Source organism: Notechis scutatus, chromosome Z (genome assembly GCF_049901735.1).
Source record: "Notechis scutatus isolate UNSWTSFEM ecotype Mainland chromosome Z, rNotScu1.2, whole genome shotgun sequence".
In the NCBI taxonomy this organism is placed as follows: Eukaryota; Metazoa; Chordata; class Lepidosauria; order Squamata; family Elapidae; genus Notechis; species Notechis scutatus.
Genome location: NC_142025.1, coordinates 64,567,418 through 64,594,862, shown reverse-complemented (window position 1 = coordinate 64,594,862; position 27,445 = coordinate 64,567,418). Strand labels below are relative to the sequence as shown.

At 35.4% G+C, this 27,445-nt stretch overlaps 1 protein-coding gene across 2 annotated transcripts in view; it reads right to left on the bottom strand.

The window, feature by feature from the left end:
• The window catches only part of BBS9 (Bardet-Biedl syndrome 9), a 407,995-nt gene that overhangs the window by 82,298 nt on the left and 298,252 nt on the right, over nucleotides 1-27,445 (bottom strand). The window contains exon 22 of one of the 2 annotated variants that reach the window (XM_026674870.2): nucleotides 17,667-18,276. The exons of the other annotated variant lie outside the window; for it this stretch is intronic. Within the exon in view, the coding sequence (XP_026530655.1) occupies nucleotides 18,266-18,276 (11 nt within the window). The 3' untranslated portion in view covers nucleotides 17,667-18,265. Of the gene's footprint in view, nucleotides 1-17,666; nucleotides 18,277-27,445 lie in introns of those variants that run through there. 2 annotated transcript variants of the gene reach the window in all.

The window sequence follows — 27,445 nt, the reverse complement described above, 5'->3', positions numbered from 1 at the left end:
AATACAATGTTAGAAAGCAAAAGAAAAAAAGGAATACAACAGAGGGGGAAGCTAACAAGGCAGAGGTTAGGAGAGGGGGGGATAAAAAGGTCAGGTGGGATAAGAAAGCAAGGGAAAAGCGGGGGGAAGCCACAAAGGTATGAAACAAGATGGGAAAAAAGGAATTTTTTTAGGGATAAAGGGTAATGTATAATCTTTTTAAAAAAGAAGATTCTGCAAGGTACATAAGATGGTATTGTAGTATTTGTATTAGAAATAGAAAACTAGAATGTTATAAGAATTAATAAAAGGTTAAAATATTGAAATGTTTAGTAATGATAGACTTTAAAATTTTAATAAAATATTAAAGGGAATGTTTAAAATATTGAGTTTAATTAAAGAGTTTAATTGACTATTGTGTTGATGTTATTATAAACTTATTACTGTAGCACTTGTCTTTGAAATAGATAATTGGAATGTTATAAGATTTAATATTTAGATTTATTATCTAATTATTTATTTAATCACTTTGGATTTATTATTTTTTCTTCTTTTTAAAAGTTAGTAGGTAGAATGTACTAAGCAGAATCAGATTGGGTACTAGGCGTTATTTTAAATGTTAACTTAGGGGGACGATAGAAAGGCATCATACTCTGGGACTTCCGGTTTGCAAGCTTTCGGCGGCGGCAGGGATTCGCGACCGCACGATCCCTGCTGTGTTCGCCGCCAAGGTTCCCCTGATCCATTTGGATCTGGGGGATATAGCTGCCCCGTAGAGGCAGCTGAAGACAGGAGGGATCCGGCAAGGGGTTTGGGGGTGCCGCAAGCCCCCTCCCCAGCCGGCTAAACCCTCTTTTCCCGAGGCGGAGGAACGGCGGTCAGCAATGGCCGCCATGAAGAAAGCTGCAGCCGGACAAGCAGGTGCAGGAGGGAGAAAGCTGGAAGAAAAGTGAAAGTTGCTTCTAACCAGGACAAGATGGGAGAAAGTGACCTGGAACCTTGAAGGCTGCTAAGTATATATTGTTCCTTGTGAGAGTTACAAGCTGCGAATACTCTAAAGGGGAAAGTTTTTTCTTTGTTCTACTCTCCTTCCTAAAGTTACAGCGGGAAAAAAACAAACCTTTTTGTCTGTGAGTGGGAAGGGAGAGTGAAAAAAATTAGAGCAAAATTTGAAAATAAGGAGAAGATTGCCTAGAATTGCAAAGAGTTGTTAAACATTAAAAAACTTCCAAAAAATATATTTGAAAAGGATTTGTGATTACTTTAACCCCAGAAAGAGAAAGTGAAGAAGAAGAAGGTATCTAAAAGAAATAGTCTGTTTGGATTGTTTGGTGATTTTGGAACCTTTGGAAATTACTTCTGATTAAAACATCTGGGAGGTTGTTTGGAAAAACTTTTTCTCTACACAATGGCATCATCTATGGATGGATTGAAACTTATATATCAAAAATATGAAAGAGAAAAACAAGGAGGGAAAGATGGTCTTGGCACTATTTTTCAATACTTAGAAATGGCGGTTTATACTTATGTGAAGCAGAATGAGGATGATGGGGACAAAGAAGAAGAAGAAGCCATCTTTGATGAACAAATGACTTTGATTGGAGAAGGGAAAAAGCAAGAGAAAAAGGAAAAAGGTCTTTAAGATCTGGAAAAACAGCCCAAAAAAAGAAGAATAAGGTGAAAAGAGGACATTATGTTAAGAAACAACAGAAAGGGGGAAAGTAGAATAAAAGGGAGGTGGAGAGACAAGGGGTTAAAGAGGACAAGGAGAAGAAGAAGCAAGAGAGAAAGGAAGGGATGAGAAGCCCTAATGGTGGGGAGCAAGATGTTAAGAAGCAAAAGTTTTTTTAGAGATAATGGATAAATCTTATTGTTAAAGGGATTCTAGAAAGGTACATAAGACTGCATTTTTATACCTGTATTTAGAAGTAATCATAGAAAATTAGAAATAATATGTAACTTAAAATGTGATAAAATATTTAACATAAATTAGTGAAATTTTTGGTTAAGAAAAAGGGAGTGCTGTAATGAAATATGATTCAAGATTGTGATGTGGGGTGGTAATAATCTTTGGAAAGCAGAAGTGTTCCCACAAAGGCATGATATTTAATTGAAATGGATAAAATGTTTAAGATATAAATGATTGTTAATATTAATGATTAGAATATGGTATATTAGTGAAATTTTTGTGAAATGAGATTTGAAGTAGAAGAAGGAGGAACATTTTAATGAAATATTGAGCTATAATATGTGATGTGGGAAGGGGAATAATTATGGAAAATAGGGCTCCCATAAAAGTATGTGATTTAATTGAAAAGCAATGAGTTAAACGTTTAAGATATGAATGAATATCAATACTAATGAATAGATTTGTATTATTTTTGATAATATAGTATAATTTTAGAATGTACCAGACAGAATCCCAATGTATGTCATGTGTTTTATATTAAGTATTATAAATATAGGGGAAAGAGATAAAGGCATCATACTCCATATAGTGTACAGGAGAAGTCTTTCTTCTTTTTTAAAGAAGAAAAATAAATGGTTGGCTGGAATAGAACAGACAAAGAATAATAAATATTATGATACGAATTGAGAGGAGATAAATTAAATAAAATAAAATTGAGAAAATTTAAAGGAGAGGAGAAGTCATATAGAAAATTGAAAATGTTAATAAGATATGAAATGGTATATTAAATGAATATGAATTTGAATTTGTGTCTGTACCAAGAGTTTTAACCCGGGACTAAGCAACTTTCAAAAAAGAGATTTTTTATGCTTTTATGTTTTGTGTTTATGTGTATTTATGTATTGTTTGTCTTGAAAATAAAATTTGTTTTTTAAAAAAAGAAAGGCATCATACTCTGATTAGTGATTTCAGGAGAAATCCTTTTTTTCTTACTATAGGGAATGAGATAAATGGATAATTTGGAAAGAATGGACAAAAGATACAAGCATAATGATTTAAATTAAAATGAATTAAATAAAATAGAATTAAGAAGAGTAAAAAGCGGGGAAAAGCTATATAGAAGATATAGAATGGTAAATAAGATAGGTAATGGTATATAAGATGAGCACCAATTTAATTGAAGTCCATATAGAGAGAGGTAATCTGGGACCAAGTTACTTTCTAAAAAGAAGTTTTATGTTTTTGTGTTTTGTGTGTTTATGTTTGTGTGAGAATTAATAAAACCTTGGAGGAATGTTGGATGAGAATAACGGTAACCAAATGAGAGAGAAATGAAGATGATAACTATAAATTGGATAAATATAGGGAAAAATAATAATAATAATGAAATTGAATAAGAGTTAAGAGAAATAACGAGAAATTTGTTAAGAGATATTTATATGTTCATATGGAAATGGTGTAAAATAGAATTATGTTATATAAAATAATGTTTTATTCGACTTGTAAAATTTATAATGGAAAGAGGTTTTATGTATTCAATGGTTAATGATGATTTGTTTGTCTTTAAAATTAATAAAATTTGTTTCAAAAAAAAAAGAAAGAAAGAAATATTTGGGTTACTGCTCTGATTGTGAAAGAAATAATAAGGAGAATGACAGGGAACATTCTCAAGATAAGATGTGGAGTTAGAGCCCCTGCTGAAAACTATAGATGCCAACATTTAAGCACTAGTCTGTAGACATAGGTTTTTCTGTTAATGTAGAATTCAGCAAAAAGATGAAATAATACAAAGTACCAATTTAAATATTAAAATATTTGTAGCTCAGGGTTGAAATAAGGGGTTGGAACTAGCACTCAGAAGACATGATGAAAACTCTATAATTTCACAACATATGGACAGGCTTAACCATAGTTTCAACTGAAAAACTGTGGTACAGAAGGGACCTTGTAGGTCATCTAATCCAAACCCCGCACCCAAGCAGGAAATCCTACTCTATTCCTGACAAATGGCAGTCCAATCTTCATCTCCAGTGATGAAACTCCCACAATTTCCGAAGGCAAGCTGTTCAATTGGTTGATTGTTCTGTCAGAAAATTTCTCCTTATTTCTAGGTTGAATCTCTCCTTGGTCAGTTTCCATCCATTTTTTCTTATCTGGCCAGTTTATATGTAAACGTTTGGTTTATCTTGCCTAAGTGTAAGATTTTACTTTTCTCAAAATTGAATTTTGTTTTGTTAGATGGGCCCAGTGTTCAAGTCTGTCAAGAACCATCTGGATCTTGAGCCTATCTTCTAGGCAGAAGTGTCAAACTTGGGATGCTTAGATCTGGCTCACGGGGCCACCATGGAAACAGTGAAGGACCAGCCCGCGGTGCCTCTGCCAGTAAAAACAGAGCTCAGAAGGGCTGCACACAGCCCTCTCAAGCTCCATTTTCACTGGCAGAGGGTTGCAGGAGGTCAAGACAGCTGAAAATGGAATTCGGGAGCCCATTTTCGCTGGCAGAGAGCTCAAGCTACCACAGGCACCCCTGACACAAGTGATGTTAAGCTGGTCATGCCCACCCTGGCCCTCCAAGGTCAAACACAACCCTGATGCAGCCCTCAATGAAATTGAGTTTGACACCCCGTTCTAGGGTGTTCGCCAGGGGTGGGATTCAGTTTTTTAAACAACCAGTTCTGTGGGCGTGGCTTAGTTGGTGGGTGTGGCTTGGTGGTCATGTGACTGGGTGGGCATGGCCAACACAACATCACTCATGTCAAGGGGCGCTTCTCCTCGCCTAGCCTCTCATGACAATGGGGATGTTGCAACGGTCGTAAGTGTGAAAAATGGTCATAAGCCACTTTTTTCAGTGCCATTGTAACTTTGAATGGTCACTAAATGAACTGTTGTAAGTCAAGGATTACCTGTACAAAAATACAAAAAGCTTCTTTGCTTGAAAAAAGCTGCCCTGAATACCAATCATTAGATTAAAAATACCTGCAAGCCAGAGTTACAAATCAGGCAGGGTGCCAGAGCACCTTGAGGAATGAAAATAGTTAAAATACAGTGATAACTATCAAGCAGCTACCTCTTGCTCATAAAGTGAAACCCTTTAGCAGAGAGGTCATTTAAGCTCTCCAGAAAAAGCACATCCAGGAAAAGCAATCCTTAGATCCATTTGCACCACTTAAAGATACCAGCAGGTCTCACTCACCTCACAAGATATCCTAAGGAAATCATCCAGATTTAAGGAAAGGTCACATGCCCCCCAGAAAGACAGTAAAAAAAATCAGTGCCAAGCTGGCATCCTGCCTCTTGGAAGTATACCCCAAAAGGACAGTGCCAGATAGTACTAAAGCATTGAGGAAGACCCCTCCTCAGATAGAAAAAGAAACCATGAGGCTGGAAAAAATTCAAACACAATACAAATAATTAAATCACAACAGTAGCTGTTGCTTATTGAAGCTGAATAGGGAAAATTATCCCATCAATAAACACAGGATTAAATGTCACCAAGCACAGAATTAACCTTCACTAAAAACCAGTTTTGGACCAAAACTCAGAAAGGGTATATAAATTCATGTTTGAATGTCAATTTTTCTAGCTAGCCAAGCAGCCTTGCTGAACGTCACTCATCTTGGTTCCCTGTCACTAAAAGCTTTGCTTCATTATTCAAGTATTTCTTCAAAGTGCTGATTGTCCAGGGAAGTATTTCCTCCCAACAGCAGTGTAAAAATCTTAAAACAACCCTTCCCCTTTAAGAAAGTGAAACCTCAGAAGCTCCGGAGAAAGGAAGTCTAGGCATACTGGCAAGAATGTAATAAGGGTGGAAAAAAACAAAAGGAGATTGCTTCTAACTACTGGTTCTCCAAACTGCTTAGAAAGTTAACAAGGGGTTCTATAGAACCGGACAGAACCGGTAGAATTCCACTCCTGGTGTTCGCTATTCCTGCCAGCTTAGTATCATTTGCAAATTTGGTAAGTTTCCCTTCTATTCCCTTATCTAGGTCGTTTATGAAGATAATGAAGAATACTGGGCCTAAGATGGAACCTTGTGGTACCCCATTGCTTATTTCCCTCCATGTAGATGTAGACCCAATAAGGACTATTCACTGAGTACAGTTTGTCAGCCAGTAACAAAACCATATGGTGATGATGCTATCTATCCCATTTTTTTCTAGCTTACTAGAAGTAGGTTGTGATCTACTTTGTCAAATGCCTTGCTGAATTCTAAATATAATATGTCCACAGTATTTCGCTGGTCTACTAACTTAGTCACTATGTTGAAGAATGAAATAAGATTGGTTTGGCATGATCTGTCTTTAACAAACCCATGCTGACTGCTAGTTATTACATTACTCATTTTTAGATGTTGGTAGATCTGTTTTTTAAATTATATTTTCCAGTATCTTCCAGGATATTGGTATTAGGCCAGTTGGTCTGTGGTTTCCTGGGTCTATTTTTTTCTCCCTTTTTGAAGTTGGAAACCACATCAGCTCTTTTCTAGTCCTCTGGTAGTTCCCCGGTGCTCCAGGATTTTTGAAAGATGTGGTACAGTGGTTCTGAAATGACATCTAACAGCTCCTTTAGAACTCTGAAATGTAATCCATGAGGTCCTGGTGATTTGTATTCATCAAGATCAGACAGGTAAGCTCTTACTATTTTTTTTTTGCTTATTTTAACTTTTATTTCTCATCTGTCTTTTAAGTTATGTCTTTGCTAGGTTGGACTATTGTTTCTTTTTGTGTGAAGACCAATGCAAGGAAATTCTGCTTTCTCTCTGTTTCCTGTTACTTCCTTGCCAGGCCCAAAAATGGGTTACTATTCCTTGTTACTTCTCTGTTTGGTGGATCAACTGTTTGATTTTTTTTCTTGTTATTTATATGTTGGAAGAATTTTTTAAAATTATCTTTGATTTTTGTTGCAAGTCTTTGTTTGTTCTGAGCCTTTGCTTTCCTGACCTCGTCTTTGCAGATTCTGGCTATCTGCTGATATTTTGCCTTAGTTGTGTGTCCCTCTTTCCATTTTTTTGTACTTGTCCTTTTTATCTTTCAATTTGTCAGGGAAATCTTTGTGCAGCTATGCTAACTTCTTGGATTTTTTGTTTTTCCTTCTCAGTGGTATTGTGCTGGTCTGGGCTTTTATGAACGTACTTTTCAGAGTTTCCCAAGCTTCTTGAGTTGTTTTCCCCTTTAGGATTTTCATCCAAGGAATCTTTCCCAAGTTCTCTCTGAGTTTATTGAAATCAGCTCTTTTAAAATCTAAGGCTCTGGTGTCATTATGTTCTATTGCTTGTGTTAGTGTTATGCTGAATTCTTGTATGCCATGGTCACTCTCACCCAAGGTTCCTACAGTTTCAACTCCCTCTATAATTTCTTCTCTGTTGGTAAGAATTAAATCCAGTATGGCTGTCCCTCTAGTTTCCTCGTCTATCTTTTGGACAACAAAGTTGTCAGTTAGGTTGGTTAGGAACTTATTTGATTTATCATTTGGTGGAGAATGAGTTTTCCAATTGATGTCAGGTTAATTGAAGTCCCCTATAATTATTGTAGTGTCTTTCCTACATATATTTGTTAGTTGATTAGCAAAAAGGACATTTATTTTTTCTGGTTGATTGGGTGGTGTATAGTATACACCTATGGCCATGACATTTTTTTTTCTTTTATATTGACCCATATGCATTGTAAGAGGTTTACGTCTTTGGTTTCATGCATTTCTGTAGCAATATAGTGGTCCTTTACATACAGTGCAACTCCAACTCCTCTTTCATGGGGTCTGGATTTTGTTTTGTTTTTTGAAGAGTTTGTATTCTTCTATCAGTATGTTCCAGTAATGGGTTTCATCCCACCAGATTTCTGTTATTCCAATATTTACCTTCATGTATTAATAGTTCAAGTTCACCTGTTTTTTCTGCAGACTTTGTGGATTTGTATATAAGTACTTGAGATCACTATGTCTGATTCTGGATATGTTCCCTATGTCTCCTTTTTGGTGCTTGTGTTTGTCTTCCTTCCCATCCCTTACTTCATTATTTGACTTGACACACACCCAATTTTAGTTTAAAGCCCTCCTGATAAGTTGAGCATTTTTCAAAAACATTCTTCCCAGTCTTTGTGAGGTGCAGCCCATCCCTTGTCAGAAGCCCAATATGGAGATTGTACAGACCATGGTCATTCTAGACCAAACCATTTTTTTTAAAATAAACTTTATTGATTTTTACAATTAAAACAAAACAAACAACATAAAAGAAAAAATAAAGTGTGTCAACAACGTCAGATTGTGGTTTCCTATTTGTAACATTATTTTGTGCAATATTTACAATTGGTATCTTATGCAAATATATATTCACTACAACTACTGCTTATCTTCTTTTACTGTTTATTATATAGTCTGTCTTCGCACAATCCATTCATACCAATAATCCCAAATCATATAATACTCTGATGATTCTTTATCTTTTAGGGCTAGGGTTAATTTATCAATTTCTGCACAATTCATTATCTTTTGAATTGTCAATTCCTTTGGTGGAGTGTAGAGCTATTTCCAACATTGAGCAAAGGCCAGTCTGGCTGTGGTCAGTATATGTAGTATTATATATTTAACATTTTTTTTGCATATTTTCCCCTAAATATCCCTAATAAGAACAATTCTGGTCTTAGTTCAATTTGCTCATTTGTGATTTCTTCCAACCATTTTTTAAATTCTCAGCCAATATTTTTGAGATTCTGTGCAGGACCACCACATGTGGTAATATGTACTGTCCTTTTTTTTTGTGCTTCCAACATTTTGGGCTCATGTTGGGGTACATCTTTGCCAGTCTCAAAGGGAGCAGGTGCCATCTATAGAACATTTTGTGGCTATTTTCCTTGTATGTTGCCGATTTTGTGATTTTATTATTCCTGTTCCAGAGACTCTCCCATTCTGTTAGACTAATATTACGACCTATGTTTTGACTCCAGGCTATCATATTACCCTTGACTATTTCTTCCTCTAATTCTATATCCAATAAGTAATTATATAATTTAGTTATATATTTTTTGTCTGAGTCTAGTAAAATTTTATCTAATAGTTGTAGTTTCACATGAATTCCATTTTTTTTCTTGTCTATACCTATTCTGCACTTGGAGATAAGCCCACCGATCAATATATAGCCCTTGTTCCTGGAGGTCCTGCCTTGTTTTCAAATTTACTTGTATATCTAGCAAATCTTTATATTTTATCATCTTATTCATGTCCAAATTATTGGAGTGAATCATCGCTTCCATTGTTGATATCCAAATCGGAATCCTTATATAGTGTTTTTTCCTAATTTTGATCCAATTACACAATAAATAATCTCTGATTAAATGTCTATGAAAATATTTCTGTTTAGTAGTTTCCGTATCCCACAGGAAGGCATGCCAGCCCCTCTGTAAGTCGTGGCCTTCTAATACTAATATTCTTTTATTGGTTAGGTTCACCCATTCTTTCAACCATACCCAAGAGGCTGCACTGTGGTATAATTCCCAATTTGGGAGTCCCATACCACCTCTGCTCTTCATATCTTGTAATGCTTTTATTTATTCTAGGTTTTTTGCCCTGCCAGATAAATTTTGCAATAGTCCTGTTAAGTTCTACAAAATAATTTTTCTGTATTCTAATCGGTATTGTCTGAAATAGATATATAAATTTTGGCAAGATAGTCATTTTAATAGCGGCAATCCTTCTCAATAGAGTTGCAGCTTAACCCAAAATTCTAGATATTTTTTTACCTGTTGTAGTAGTTTATTATAGTTGTTCTCCATTAATGTCTTACAGTGTGCCATCAGCCATATACCTAAATATTTGATTTTCTTTGTCACTTGTAGTCCCATCACTTTTTCTAACTCTAATATCTGCTTTTCTGTTAAATTGTTAGTTATTAATTTTGTTTTCTTTCTATTGATTTTAAGTCCTGCCACTGTTTCAAATTGTTCTAACTCATTAATTAGTTCTTGTCCTCTCTCTATTGGGTCTTTGATGAAAAAACCCATGTCATCTGCAAATGATTGTAGTTTATATTCTTATTTCTTGATTTTTGATCTTTTTATTTCTGGGTTTTGTCTAATTTGTCTTAGTAATATTTCCAGAGATAGTATGAACAGCAGAGGTGATGGGGGCACCCCTGTCTGACTCCTTTCTCTATTTTTAATGTCTGGGTGTATTCCCCATTTACCATAATATTCACCTTTTGTGTGGAATAGATTGTAGTTATAATATTTTCAAATTTGGTGCCTAAATTCATATTATAAATTTGTTCGATCAGAAATTGCCAATTTAAATTATCAAATGCCTTCTGGGCATCCAGGAATACAAGGGCTATTTGTTTCTCTGGGCGGGCTTTGTAATATTCCAGAACATCTAGCACAATTCTTAAATTATTCCTAATTTGCTTGTTAGGGAGAAATCCATTTTGATCTTTGTGGATATATTTACTCAAAATTCTTTTTAGTCTATTTGCTATAATAGTGTCAAATATTTTATAATCGGCATTTAACAAGGAAATTGGCCTATAGTTTTGTATCAATTGGGCATCCGAATCCTCCTTCGGGATCAGCGAAACCAGTGCCTCCCTCCATGAATCCGACATTTTGGCTGCAAACAGTACCTCATTGTATAAGTCCACCATTAAGAGTCCTATTTGTTCTATTATTTTATAAAGTTCCCCTGGGATACCATCTGGACCTGGGGTTTTTAACAACATTCTTGACATTTATACAAATTCTTATCTTAAATATCTTAACACATTGTATTTATATTTATCTAATATTAATTAATAACTTAGCTATAATAGTTATTCTTATATTCATATAATTTACAAATTTACATGTTACTTTCTTAAGGCTTCTTACAGTTAGATTTTAGCTCTGTTTGCTAACCAATCATACCATTTATTCCAGATTAGGAAGTATTCAGAATCATCTTTTTCTTTCAATTTCAATGTTAACATATTCATTTTGGCACTTTCTGTTACTTTTTGTAATATTAGTTCTTCTTTAGGAACATTGGGAGTTTTCCATACCTGTGCAAAGGCTATTCTGGCAGCTGTTGTGATATGTAACAATAAATATTTTATTTCTTTTGATATTCTATCTTTAATAATTCCTAAAAGGAAGGTTTCCGGTCTGAGCTCAATCTGATAACCAGTAATTTCTTGTAGCCAGTTTTTAATTTGAATCCAGAATGTCCTAGTCTCAGGGCATAGTCACCACATATGAGAAAATGTACCGAGTTAAAGACTCTTTCCTTTCCTCCTCAATTACCCTATCTTTTACTTCTCCGAGATAATCCCTTATCAAATCCTCATCCATCTCCTCCTTTTTCTATTGATCCTCAAAATATTTATATACAATTTCTTTTTTCTGTTCTATCCCATAATGGCTGTCCCCATTTTCATCTAATAGTTGATAGATTAATCTCTTCTCCTTTTCCTTTTTAAGTCTGTAAGAAAGCCATCTCCCTGGTTTGTTGGCCTGTTCAAAGTTTGTCTGTCTAGTTATATTCAGATTTTTAATCATTTCCGCTTGTTCTATTAGGTTAAGTTTGTGCTTAGTTACTATCATCTGATTTTGCAAACTAACATCTTTTGATGTATTTTGTAGTTGGGTTTCTAATTCCTTAATTCTTTGTTGTAATTTATTTTGTTGAGCATATTTTTCTTTATTTCTTTTTGCGGTATGTAATATTGTAATCCCCCTTATAACTGCTTTCATAGTATCCCATAAGTTCTGTATAGTAGTATCATTATTATTATTTTCAGTCAGAAAGTAGTTTAGTTCTTCTTTAAGTCTTTTAATAAATTCTTTGTCTTTTACTAATTGGGTATTTAAGGTCCACCTTTTCCTTGTCTTTTTTCTACCCTTCCAAATTATCTGAAGGGGGTTGTGGTCTGCCCACGTTTGGTAGAATTTCTGTCTCTTCTATTTCATTTGCTAATTCTCCATTCATCCAAGCCATATCAACCCATGCCCACAGTTGATGTGGATTTGAATAGAACGTAAATTGTTTTTTATCTGGGTTTAGCTTCCTCCAAATGTCTATCAGGTTTAGTTCGGCCATCATTTCTAAACGTTTTTGGTAATTCTCCCTTCTTCTTCCCTCCCCCCACCACCCCACTACTATGGTCTTTTTGATGGTCTACTATCTCATTAAAGTCCCCTATAATGCAAATATTTATTTTTTCTAATCTTGCTATTTTTTCATGTAGATTTTTTAAAAACTCCCTTTTGATTTTCGTTGGGGGCATAAGTTACAACTAATAAGGTTGGCTTTAGATTGATCCAGACTTGTAAAACCAGAATTCTTCCATTGGGATCTGTCAGAATTAAATCTGCATTCATATTATCTTTAACATATAACATACATATTTTTCCCTGAATCTGCAGGTGCAGTAAACAATTTCCCTAGCTTAGGACATTCTATGTATCTTTTGTCTGATTTTCTAATGTGGGTCTCCTGTAAGTGTACTATATCTGCGTTCTGTTTAATTAATTTCGCTAATATTCTTTTCCTTTTCATTGCTGAATTTAGGCCATTTATATTAATAGATAATATTTTCACCTCCTCTTCCATTTTTCTTAATGAAGTCCCGCTCTTTGTCTTGTAGTTGCTCTAGTTTCTCTTTGTGTCTGATAGACTGTCCTACTCTCTTCTCCTTCTTGTTGTTGTTGGGTTATTTTTCTGTTTCCTTGATTCCTGTCTCTATTTCTTTGTTGACCTCAGTCTTCTTGGGAGTCAGATTCTAGTTCGTCTTTGCTACTATGATCTTCTGGTCCCACTAATTGTTCATAGAATTCTTGAGCTTTTTCCAGGTTATCTATTTTAATTTTCTTCTTCTTTCACATAATTAACACCCCTTCCGGGACTAACCATTTAAATAAAATATCTTTTTGGTTCAGTTGCACCACCAAGAATTTATAATCATGTCTTTGTTCTCTCACCCTTCTTGGAATTTGCTTGAGAACTTGGACCTCTTTACCTTTGTATATAATGGCTTCTTCTCTGGTTATTTTATAGATAATGTCGCAGACCTTCCTTCTCGCAAACCTTACATGAACTTCTTTTGGGTGCTTATGACATCTCGCATAAGTCGTGCTGACTTTATAAACATCTCTTTCAAAATATCATCTTTGTCCTTCTCTAATGTTTCAGCTAGTATTTCGGCCATCAACTATTCCAAATCTACCTCTTTAGATTCCACTATGTTCTAGAATCTCCAATATGATGAAGCCTTATCCATCTCTAAATAGACCAGTGACTCTTCCATTTCTTTGCTAACATTCTTTAAGTGTTGGTCCACCATCTCCAGCTTCCTTTCTGTTTGTTCTGTTCTTTTCTCCACCTCTTTGATTGTGAATTCATTTTTCTCCAAGGCTTGTTGTATTGATCCCACTAAAATCACACTAATTTTAAAAAGCTAGGGAATTTCTAGAAGTCTGGAACTTGGACAAATTAGTCATCAATAGACACATAGATACAGTATAAGCAGTATCTACATGTGATGCAGAATAGTCTATTAAGAAATCAAAAAGGAACAAAAAGATCAAAATACCTCCCTATTGGAAATCAGCACTCAGATGAGAATAGATTAATTCCAAAATTAACATCAGACCAATAATCAGGGAACTGCCAAACAAATTAACAGTAAACAGCCTAATCAAAGCTCTAAGTTTACCCTCACCAACACTGACAGAGCAAATTACTAGAAAATAAACTGAGAGCAAACCCCACTCCTTATTATTACTGAAAATGTTAACTAGTTTGGGTGTTGAAATGACTGCAAGAAAACAACCAAACTGAGATAGTATCAGAGACCCTCTAAATCAGGGGTCCCCAACCACCAGGCCCTGGACCGGTACTGGTCCGTGGATCATTTTGTACCGGGCCGCCGGTACTTGGGTGCCGCCATCTTGTTTCGACGGCACTTGAGAAAGTGCTTCCGGGTGAGCTTGTCGGTCGTCAGTTGGAAAGCGGCGTTTGGGTGCTGAAGGAATCCTTGCACCTTAGTTTCGTTGAAGGAGGGGCGGCTTTGAACGAAGAGCTGTCCCGATGGCGGTGGAGTCTCGTGTTACTCAGGAGGAGATTAAGAGCCCGAAAAGCCCATCGACCACGAGAAGGTACAAAGGAGGAGTTGAAGGTGGCGGGGAGAAGCCGGGGACGGCTGGCTGGCCGGTCGCTCGGCTCGCCTTGCCTTGGTCGTGCAAGTGCTTGATGCCGGTACCGGTCCATGGATCATTTTGTACCGGGCCGCAAAGAATTAATAATCGTGAAACTGGTCCCTGGTACAAAAAAGGTTGGGGACCACTGCTCTAAATGCAATGTTTGACCATGATATCTTTACGAAAACTGTGCTTTGTGTAAGAAATAATCCCCTATGGCATTTAAATGTACTATATTCACAATTAATTAGGCAGATATGAAACTCAGCAAATAGTGGACTTTTCACCTACATTTTCAAGGCTGGGAATATGTATGTGTTGGAATAGGCCTGTTCTTTTAAATTAATCATAACACATTATATTGTGAAAAGTTTTTAAAAACATATTTAACCTTGATCTATATGCTTTCGTGTAAAAATAATGTGCTCTGTTTATATTTCAAAAACACAGAAACAGTGAGAATAGGAGAATTCTACCTTTCATAACATTTAAGTCAAATGTATAATATGCACATCTTGTTGTATGCTACAACTTACAGAAAAATAGTATTTGTTGAATGTTTGTAATCACATATCATTAAGATAATAAATAGTATTAAAAAACTATATTTGGTTAAACACAAAGCTTCCTTTTAAAACATCTCTTTTTTAAAAAAATAAAAAGCTGTTACTAGATTTTAGAATTTTCAACAGGAAAGCAATTATATATCTGAAACAAATCTAAGAAAAAAAAATAGCATAGTAGAGCCATAATGGAATATTGCTTTGATTTTGGTTCTTTAAAGCTGAATTGTTTAATGGTCTCAAAAGTAAGAAGGACTGTATGGAATTAAAAAAGACTTACCCAAATAATACAAAGGCTGATTAATTATAAAAAAAATATTTTCCCAAAGAATCGCAGTACTAAAGAAAGTTTCTAAACAACTTAACATTACATCTTGATAATTTCCATTCAGTGATCTAAGGCTGGAAAAGTACTGGATATGATCTGAGAAAACATTTGATTAAAATCACACATTATTTTTGAAATTTAAACTACAGCCTGCCTCATTTAATCATTACCTCAGGAAGCAATCATTTGCAAATACAACAGTTTTTTTTAATAGTTATAAGCAATAATAAACATTAGCAAAAAAATAATTACCTGACCAACAAATGCACTTATGATCAAAATTCTGTACCAGACAATAATGCAAGCTGGAGTTGGAACTTAGTTATTATATATGGTAACTGCAGCGAGAATTTTATATGTGGAAAAACAAAAAGATATGGTCAACTCCTATAGTGGATAGATAAAATATATAGATTTAATGGATAGAAAAAGTAATGGACCTGGCAGAGATTGCAAAAATTAATTGATTTAATCAAGGAAAAGAATTTATCTACCTTTGTTTCCATTTGGGAACCATTTCTGGATTTCCTGCTCAAAATTTAAAAACATGAAAATTTGGCTTTGGGTTTTGATGATTAGAATAGGATGTTGTTATAGAAATGGCTAATACACATTAATTACATATAAGTAAAAAGTTAAGATCATAATTTTACTATGTAATTTACTGCAATGAAAAAAGTTAAAAGTCCGTTTTTATTTCTTCCACATCTTTTTTCCTTCTTTTCCATTTGCCACGTTCCCTATTGTCTTTATTTTCATTTGTAATTTGTATTAAAAAATTAAATATCAAAAGAAACTTTTAGAAAATGCTTGTTAGAATAAGAATACAAATATATAATTAAATATTTACTTTTAGACATACAATGAAGCTATTTTTATTCAATTTATATCTGCCACAATTAGCAACTTTAATTAGTGCCTTTATGTCTGCCATAATTAATGACTTTTAGTGACTTGATTTTAATATATCAATAAACAGTACAATAGAATTTCCATGATATAATAATAATAAAAATGACAATAAAAAGTCAAAACTCCTACATAAAACAAATAAATCAGCCAACAATAAACACATAAACAATTCAAGAACCAATAAAATTGATTACAATAATTCATGCCCCAAATAGTTTCTAGCATAATTTTATTTTTGATTAACTTATAGATAGCTACTAAAAAAAACTAGAAATTCATTGAATGTTCATGAAGAAGAAATTCTACATTTTAAATGTAAAGATTAACTGAATATTTTAACCATATAATTCAATTCCAACTGACAGAACATTAAGAAATCCAAAATAATGTTATAAGAAATAGTATTTCCACATTTAAAATCTGGCAAAACATTCTGGAACAAATCAACCCCCTCTACAAGATTCATTCAAATATGGGTAAATACAATTACGTACAGAATAAGTCCCTGTGGTGTATTTTTGATACCATGGGTTATATACATGAAGCAGGATTATTTCATGCTGTTCATGAGCCACATCCTGTATCCTTTGGCTGCATTGTAGAATAACTGATGAATCATGTCTAGGCCACCCTATTTTACCTCTTGTTCTTTGAGACTGATGGAGAAGGAGACCAGTCAAGTGTGCAGTCCATAGAGTAAAAGTTCGCTTTTAATTTCTGACAAACTAGTTAATCAAAACTATTAATTTAATGCAGCCATTCTATGGCAGCTTACATTGGCACAAGCCTACTGACTTTAGTGAGACTATGCCAATATAAGCAGTCAATTTACCATTTTAATCATACAATCTACAAACTGGACTTTTTAGGCCCAATAAAAACTAACAATGTAATCTGCTTATTCTTAAGTCCCAACAGACTCAAAATAGATATTTAAAGTAAATACTTAAAATACATAGATATTTCTTTACTTTAGTCCTATCTCAATTTTATTATTTTTCTTTTCTTTGTCACTTATTCCAGAAAAAAATTCACATTCAATTGTGAAATTCTTAAAGCAGAGATCTATCTTTATTAATTCTGAATATATAGCACTTTGATGGTATTACATATTCTACATTATATACTAACTTAATGAAACCAAATCTCTGATTTTTTAATTTTATTTTTGCCTCATTAAAAATGTTTAGGATTGGACAAAATATATAAAGCTGAGAATTATGCTGATGGTAATCCACTAAAAATAATTCTGCTGACATTAATATTTAGGCTGCACATATCAATTGTTTTAATTTGAAATACTTAATTAGTATATTATTTGTTTCTTTCGTTGAATTGTGTCTGACTCAGAGACTGCTTGAAATCCCTGCAGTTTTCTTTGAATGATATTTCAGAAGTGATTTTCCATTGCCCCCTTCCTAGGGCTGAGAAAAAGTGGTTGGTCTAAGATCACCCATCTGAATTTGTGCCTAAGGTAGGACTAGAATTTAGTGTCCTGATTTCTATCTTGATAGTTTAACCACTATACCAAACTGACTCTTTTTATGCATTTACAATGGCAAAATTATTTTTTATCAGACATGCATGCAAATATAAATTCCTGGCTAGTAATTCACAATACTAATGCATCACAAAAACTTGGCAACTTCTCCAGAAGCTTCTTTTCAAGTTCAGTAATCACATATACCTCATCTATCTAGTTTTCTTCCTTTCTACCAAGAAGGCTGCATCAAAAGTTAATGTTACCAAAATATGTATTGACATGCCTTAATATTTGGGAGATAAACAGATTGTAAGGCAGAAACTTAAAAATATTTTAAGTTGTTTCTCAGGCACTTATTTATTTATTGGACTTATATGACAATCTGTCATATAATTATTTCTAGATGGCTATAAAAACAAAGATCAAAACAGAAATATCTTTCCACTGCAGTTGCCAAAGCAAAGAGTTCAACCCCAGTTTACTGGTATCATACTTTTCACCAAGAAAAATGTATAAAATAAAATGCTCAGGCAGAAAGAAGCTATTTCTGATTTATGTTGCTTTTATACATAATCATTCACTATTCCATTCCATCCAGAATATACATCTTGTAAAAGATACACACATTGTTATTTCAATATTTATTTTGAAATGTATAACTAAGCACATCATTCAATACAATTTGAATGCATTATGAAACAAGTTTTGAGAAGTTTCATTTTGCAAAATTTGGGAAGTACACATTAGTCAGAAAAGTATAGCTCAGCTTATTTATATTATAACTAATTATAACAGAGTTTCCAGGTATTGTTGCTACACAGATGCTAAAAATACTTAATTATTCTAAAATTTTATTCTTCAATTTTATGCACAACATTTGTAAAAGTTCAACTTTACAATGATGTTACAAATGCAGGCTACAGCCTCCAGTACTGTTTACTTAGTCTCTGAAATAAAGAAAAAAAAAAGGGGGGGGGAGAATGAAAGAATCTCTTAATGGTTCAACTCAAACTCAGTATCTTGCTATTAATTTCTATATTATGTATTTTGAAAACACTGCATTACCCAAAGCAATTTTTCATCATCCTATTAACAACTAAGCATAACAGAACGTTACCTCCTGCATTTCTGTTTGTCCTTATGCATTAGAAACCATGGGTTAAACATATGAATTCCCATTTTGAATCTAAAGCAAACTTCCTTTTGGTTTCCTTGAATTTCTTAAATAACTTTGTTCATATAGTTCAGTTCAAGTCTTAATGTAAGAAACAAAGTTATTTTACTTGAATTCCAATTCAACAACTTACTTGAATACCAAGATCAGGTGTATCTTTGCTGAATATAATTCATTTCTTCCATACTCCAAGAATACCATAATTATCTAAAGATTACCTTAATTTTTTTCAGAAATGCACATATATGAATGTCCCATATGAATTTTGTTTTCTCCTTTACTAAGGCATTAGTCTTCAAATATATAATATTTGCTAATTATAGTGTCAGGGCTCCAGCAGTTACCCACATTTAAATCATGAGATTTGAGCTGAACTTCAAAAACTTAAAGAAGATTAATTAGGAGTAAACATGCCAGCACTGCCTGGGTATAGCCGACTCTGAGACACATCATTCATTGTCACCCTTGACCCTGGTTTCCCCCCACCCCCTGGGTGTATCATAATTCATATTCTCCAATGGGACACATCCATAGCCAAGAGTCATCAATCATACTCTCCAGTTAGAATCTTGTGCGGCAGAAACTTCAATCACCTAGAAACTGTCTTTGAAAACATTTATGGAATGCAAGCTGCCCACTGCTCCCCCTCCCTTTCTGTTAGCAACTCTAAAAAGACCATAGAAATATTTTATGAGTTGACATATATCTTTATATGAAAAAATAAAGTACAACAAAACAGATTAAACTAGTTATTTCAAACAACTATAACTGTTATTGATGCAAGAATTAAAATGGTTTGGGACCTAAACAAGTAAACTATTTGGAATTTATTTTCAATCAGATTGAATAAAGTGCCATTTTAAATTTGTACTTTTAACATGATGCTGAAGGTTTAAATCAATAAACTTGGTGGCTTGTCCATAAGTTCAAAAATAAGTAAGGAAAAGACACAAACAAACTTTTTAGGATCAGATTAAATATAAATTTTGTTATTTTTTGTTTATATCTCACCTTGATTATTTTTACAAATAACACAGCAAACATATCCAATACATCATTCTCCCTTTAGTTTCCCCACAACAGCCACTGTGAGAGAGAATGGATGGATGAAGACACCCAGCTAAATTTAATGGCTAAGGCAGGATTCAAACACATTGTCTCTTGCCTTCTCACCTGGTACAAAACTGACAGCTATTCCAAAGCATTCTTTACAGTACTTCTATTCACATTATTGCTTCAAACTGTTTTAACATGATTAAACTAATGAAAATTGATTTATTGAAGATTAAACCTTAATTCTCACCAATTTCAATGGGCACAGTCTATGTGCAATGTCTGGATCCAGCCTTTTGGCAATTCAAAATTTCTGGTTTTAGTTTTTAGTGATGTTCAATATGATTTTCTATTATCTTTGCAAGTGATAGCAATCAATTTGCTTATCTGTGAATACATGATATTTAATTTTCTTTTCCAAATGAATTTTGTTCTCATTTTAGTCATTTTGTATCAGGAACTGGGCTGTGGAAATGGTGGGTGAGCACATGTGTGCGCAAAAATGCATTTGAGAAAGTGGCACAGGACTTCTGCTAGTGACATCACAGAGAAGCGGAACAGAAAAACAGGGCTCCGTTTCACATCCAAATTCTCAAGTCCGGTGACCCTTAATGGGGATTGTGAATCCTGGAGAGGTTAGCAAAGGCAGAGGGGAAGCCCTGAAGGCAGTGTGGAGAAAGGCAATCTCCTGCTAGAGTGAAGGGAAAGCCCTTGGTGCCAAAGTGAAAGAAGACAGTCAGTATGGCTGATCCAAAGCTGTGACAGATAGATAAGAGGCAAGAATCAAGAAGCAATGTGGAGGTGCTAGGTGAGAACTTTTCAATTCTAACTCTCTGCAATGGATTTACCCTGGCATAGTAATAGAAAAGTGTGACTCAAAAAAGATTGGGGTAGGATTTCTGCTCCAGGAGAGTCACAGTGACTAAGTGGTTGGAGCCAATAACAGATCCAGAATAGAAGTACAGAATAACTATAAAGAAATGGAGACCAATCTGGAGAAAAGCCTAGACTAATCACTTTGAAAGGACTTTATCTTGTCTTTATTCTTTTCTTTGACTTTTTCATTTTCGGGAGAAGCGGTTTCAGTATTAAAAAGAGTAAGAGTGCCATCTACTGACAAGAATGCATATAAAGTGAAGTAACTGATGCAATATCTATAGACATTACAAAAGGACTTCTGAGACATTTAGAGGACATAACTGAAGTGTGAATATAGAAGAGTAAAAAGGAAGAGAAATACTTTCAGTGAACTTGGAAATTGTATAATCACTCCAGTGTTGTTTTGGAAATTTTTTAGAGATCTGATAGGTTTTGGGGCCTTTGTGGATTATAAATCTTAACCTGCAAAAAGACTATCGAAAGAATGATATCAACAACAGTGGGGACAAATTTTGTATTGATTACAAACTTGAGTGGTGAAGAAAGGAGAGTTGGAAGAAATGCCTACACTTAAGATTTATGAAAAATCAATAGAACTGATAGAAGTATTAACTTTCACTAATTATTATTAATTTTCAATTATTAATTGTTTAGACTAAAAGATATATATAAATAGCCAATATAGTCAGGGGTGGGATTCAAATTTTTTAACAACCAGTTCTGTGGCCGTGGCTTAGTTGGTGGGCATGGTGGTCATGTGACTGGGTGGACATGGCTTGGTGGTCATGTTATTGGCTGGGCGTGGCCAACTCAATATCACTTACATCGAGGCATGCATCTCCTTGCCTGGCCTTTCATGACTGTGGGGATGCTGCAACAGTCGTAAGTGTGAAAAATGGTCATAAGTCACTTTTTTCAGTGCCATTGTAACTTTGAATGGTCACTCCACAGAAGCAAAGTACCAGCAAAGGAGGGAAAAATAACTTCAGATAAGTTCCTGAGACAGGAAGTCTAGTCCTGCCAAGAATGTAATAAGGGTTAACAAAGAGGCAGTTTCTGTAAGCAAAACCAGAATGTTTCCTTTTTGCCTTCCTTACAGGATTAGGCCAGTAATTTCTTCTAACAACTGGATATCTGAATTGCTTAGAATGTTAACAACCGGTTCTAGCGAATAGGTGTGAACTGGCAGAATCCCACCCCTGGATATAGTCTATATACTCTATTGAGTAGTGGGCTGATCTTTACTGTTATAATAATAGAGTGTTGAACAAGATACACCAGGGGGTGTGGGGAAAAATTTCTAGCAGTGTAAAAATATTTAATGTGTTTGCAATTTTTGAGTAATGCTTTTTAATCATTAGAGATGACAAGCACATAAAACGAATCAAAGATAGGAAAGAAAACTTCATTGCACCCTCATCTTCTTCCAATCAATGATCAATAGAAACCATGCTAGACCTGGAGAAGTCAAGCTCTATGCAGAACATACAAGCAATGTTACTATCGATACAAGAAGCCTAAACCTCAGGAAGCCATGTCCAAAAATCATGATGTGATATGGAGGAGATGAAAGGGGATATACATAAGATGGGTTAACAGATAGGGAACATCCAGCAAATGATAATGAAGAATGAGCAGAGGATACAGAAAATAGAAGTAAGGGCTGGAAATGAATCAAAAACTATTCTCGGCTAATAGAGATTTAGAAGAGACAACAATTTTTCTGGAAATGGAAAAGGCTGCTTTTTATCTGAGATTCCAGAACATTGTTGAAGAGAAAGATGAAGACCTAGGTAGGGTGATGACGGATCTGCTGGCAGAAGATTTACAGAAAAATAAGCATGATGTACAAAGAGACATAGCCGAAGTCTTCAGAATTCACATAAACTATGCAAGAAGGCACAAATTACCAAAAGAGGTGCACGTAAGATTCACCAAAAAGACAGTGAGGGATGAAGTATACAAAAAAACAAGAGATGAATTCATGAAATACAAAGGGAGAGAAATCCAGTCAGAGAGCAGAGGAGACAGTGTCAATTTTTGACCACACAATTGATAAAATACAATGTGACATTCAGATGGTTGATACCAGAAGGAATTGTGATCTCCTGCCAGGAGAAAAAAATTAGGGTGGACACCCTAGACTAAGCATACAAATTTTTTGAACACCATTTTACGACAAATGTAGACTGGGAAAGTAGAGAAGAGATAGAAAGTAAAAATCAAGATGAATTGCAAACAGAGGAAAAAGCTTTAGAACTAGAAGAAAGAGTGAGGGCAGAAAAGGAGCATACAGAACAAGAAGTTGTAAGAACGAAAGGACAGAGAGAGAGAAGACAACCAGAAGAGCAAGACCTATATATAAGTGAAAAGATGGATGAGGAAGTTAAGATGCTATCTGTTAATATAAATGGATCGAACTCCCCCGCAAAAAGAAAACAAATATTTACAAAACTACAAAGATTAAAATTGGATATAATATGCCTTCAAGAAGTACACATTAAAAAAAAACATGGCAACCTATTAGAACACCGCAAAATTAGGAAGCTGTACTCATCACTGATATATCAAAAGAAGAGAAGAATAGCATTATACATTAGAGAATCACTAAAATCTAAACAAATTTACTTAGATGAAGAAGGAAGAATACTAATGGCAGAGATATTAATAAATCAGAAACAAATCCTTCTCATTGCAATATATGTCCCAAATAACAAGCAGGAAGAGTTTTACAAAAGATTTTACAAAAAGATAATAGAAATAGACTATGAAAATATATGTTTAATAGGGGACTTCAACGCAATTGTGGATGCTAAAAAAGATTACAGTAGCAGCAAAAGAAATAAAAAAGTGAGAACACTTCCAAAAATTTTCTTCGAGATGACACAAGAATTAGGCTTGCAGGATGCATGGAGAGAGCTGAACTCAAAAACAAACCAATACACATTCTATTCGAATAGACATCCATCCTTTCATACATTCATACATTCTGACCAGAATGGTTTTTTTTACCCAAAAGACAACTGAAAAATAACATGAGGATTATTACAAATATACTGGAATACTACGAATACTACCATCCCAAAAAACAACTAGCACTGATCTTCTTGGATGCACAAAAAGCCTTTGACAACATGAACTGGCAGTTTATGATACTACAATTGAAAAACATGAACTTTGGAGGAAATTTTGTAAAGATGATTCAAGCAATATACTCCAACCAAATGACAAATGTGATAGTAAACGGAGAAATAACAGAAAAGTTAAACATAAATAAGAGCACAAGACAAAGCTATCCATTATCCCCACTATTATTTATATTAACCCTAGAAGTCCTACTCAGACAGACTAGACAAGACCAGGAAATAAAAGGCCTGAAGATTATTATTTTTAAAGAACAATATAAAGTACAAGCATTTGAAGAATTTATCAGAATTAGTATTTATTTGCAGACTTAGTATTTATCCAGGAGGAACCCCTGGAAACAGGACCCAAATTAATAAAAAAATAGAAGAATTCAGTGCTGTGGCAGGACTTAAAATAAACAAGGAAAAGACCAAGATTCTACTTTTTAGGGGAACCTAAAAACAAAACAGGAACTAAAAAATCAGGGAATTGATTTGGACTGGTAGCCCTATATGAAAATTCAAATGAGATATAAGAAAGATACAGACTTATATGCACTCTATAGTGAACCACAAGGACTGGATAAGATATTACTAGGGAGAGATGAAAAACTGATACAAAATTTATAATTATCTATTGAATTTTAAAATGGAAGAAGAAATTGTAAAGGAAACTATAATGATATTGGGGGGGGGGGAGAAATTGGGTACACTATAGAACTGGATAATTTGCAAAACTTATGGGAAAGAAATTACAAGTTAACAATGTCAACAGCATATAGCAATGAGCAATATATATAGCATGCCCCACATTTCCTAATTGTACCACAACTAATTGCAATGATACTGCATATTGATTTTACAGAAGATAACATTGAAAAGGCACTATGCAAACTAAAACCATCTCTATCTATTGGCTCTGATGGATTATGCGCCTTCTTGTTAAAAAAAACTTTCCACTGCCATAGCCAAGCCATTAAGCACAATCTACGAGCTACCTTTTAGAACCAACTCTTTACCTGACCTATGGTCATTAGCCACAGTTATTCCTATCTTCAAAAAGGGAGACCCCAGCCAAATTGAAAATTACAGACCAATCTCATTATGTTGTGTCATCTGTAAAGTCATGGAATCAATCATCAACCAATTCATTGCCCTCCACTGAGAGACAAACAACCTACTCTCTAACAAACAGTTTGGTTTCAGGAAAAAAATGTCCTGTAATCCCTACATTGCAGAAACATTTGGACTATACAACTCAACCAGGGTAAAGCAATAGATGCAATTTACATAGACTTCTGCAAAGCCTTTGATTCAGTGGTACACGACAAACTACTGTTAAAACTATGCTCTTACGGCATTTCTGGATTACTACACAAATGAATAGCTGCATTCCTGTCAAACAGGCAACAAATAGTCATAATAAGGAGTGCCCTATGAAACCTGCACCAGTTAACAGCGGTGTCCCCCAAGGCAGCATTCTAGGCCCACTCTTTTTCTAATTTACATAAATGACCTTTGTGATCATATTATAAGCAACTGCGTCCTCTTCACTGATGATGTAAAACTGACAATACTGCTACCCTACAAAGCAACCTTGACTATGTGTCAGAATGATCGAACAATTGGCAACTTCAAATCTCAACCAACAAATGCTCTGTCTTACACATTGGCAACAAAAATCAGAACACTAAACACAAACTGGGATGACCCTCACTCTGAAATGAGTACTCATTTCAAAAGATTTAAACCCCAGAGCTCACTGTAACAGCATTGCCAAAAAGGCATTAAGAGTTGTTAACCTAATTTTGCGAAGGTTCTTCTCTGGTAACACTGTACTGCAAACCAGGGCATACAAAACCTTCACCAGACCAATTCTCGAATACAGCTCATCTGCCTGGAATCCACACTGTATAATGGGCATTAATACAATTGAGTGAATCCAGAGGTATTTCACAAGAAGAGTACTCCACTCCTCTGCTCGCAATAGAAGAGCTTATGCTACCAGGCTCAAAATTTTGGACCTGGACAACCTAGAACTACGCCACCTATGGTCTGATCTAAGCTTAGTACACAAAATTGTTTGCTACAATGTCCTACCTGTCAATGACTACTTCAGCTTCAACTGCAATAATACCCGGCTCAAAAAAATAAAGGGAACACTTAAACAACACAATGTAACTCCAAGTCAATCACACTTCTGTGAAATCAAGCTGTCCACTTAGGTAGCAACACTGAGTGACAATCCATTTCACATGCTGTTGTGCAAATGGAATAGACAACAGGTGGAAAGCATAGGCAGTTAGCAAGACATCTCCAATAAAGGAGGTGGTGGTGACCACAGACCACTTCTCAGTTCCTATGCTTTCTGGCTGATGGTTTGGTCACTTTTGAATGCTGGCGGTGCTAGTGGTAGCATGAGACGGAGTGTACAACCCACACAAGTGACTCAGGTAGTGCAGCTCATCCAGGATGGCACATCAATGTGAGCTGTGGCAAGGTTTGCTGTGTCTGTCAGCGTAGTGTCCAGAGCATGGAGGCGCTACCAGGAGACAGACCAGTACATCAGGAGACGTGGAGGAGGCCATAGGAGGGCAACAACCCAGCATCAGGACGGCTACCTCCGCCTTTGTGCAAGGAGGGACAGGAGGAGCACTGCCAGAGCCCTGCAAAATGACCTCCAGCGGGTCACAAATGTGCATGTGGCTGCTCAAACAGTCAGAAACAGACTCCATGAGGGTGGTATGAGGGGCTGACATCCACAGGTGGGGGTTGTGCTTACAGCCCAACACCATGCAGGACGTTTGGCATTTTCCAGAGAACACCAAGATTGACAAATTCACCACTGGCGCCCTGTGTTCTTCACAGATGAAAGCAGGTTCACACTGAGCACGTGACAGGATCTGGAGACGCCGTGGAGAACATTCTGCTGCCTGCAACATCCTCCAGCATGGCAGTGGCTCAGTAATGGTTTGGAGTGGCATTTCTTTAGGGGGCCACACAGCCCTCCATGTGCTCACCAGAGGTAGCCTGATTGCCATTAGGTACCGAGATGAGATCCTCAGACAGCTTGTGAGACCATATGCTGGTGAGGTTGGCCCTGGGTTCCTCCTAAATGCAAAACAATGCTAGACCTCATGTGGCTGTAGTGTGTCAGCAGTTCCTGCAAGACGAAGGCATTGATGCTATGGACTGGCCCGCCCGTTCCCCAGACCTGAATCCAATTGAGCACATCTGGGACATCATGTCTCGCTCCATCTACAAATGCCACATTGCACCATAGACTGTCCAGGAGTTGAGGGATGCTTTAGTCCAGGTGTGGGAGAAGATCACTCAGGAGATCATCCACCACCTCATCAGGAGCATGCCCAGGCATTGTAGGAAGGTCATACAGGCACGTGGAGGCCACACACACTACTGAGCCTCATTTTGACTTGTTTTAAGGACATTGCATCAAAGTTGGATCAGCCTGTAGTGTTTTTTTCCACTTTAATTTTGAGTATAACTCCAAATCCAGACCTCCATAGGTTGCTAAATTTGATTTCCATTGATAATTTTTGTGTGATTTTGTTGTCAGCACATTCAACTATGTAATGAACAATGTATTTAATAAGAATATTTCATTCATTCAGATCTAGGATGTTTTATTTTTTTGAGCAGTGTACATAGGCAAACAATAGATATAAACTCAAAGTAAACCACTCCAAACTCAATTGCAGAAAATACAACTTCAGCAACAGAGTGGTCAATGTCTGAAACTCACTACCTGACTCTGTTGTTACATCCTCAAAACCCCAAAACTTTAACCTTAAACTGTCTACCGTGGACCTCACTCCATTCCTTAGTGGTCTGGTAGGGGGCATGCATAAGCGCACCAGTCCCTGT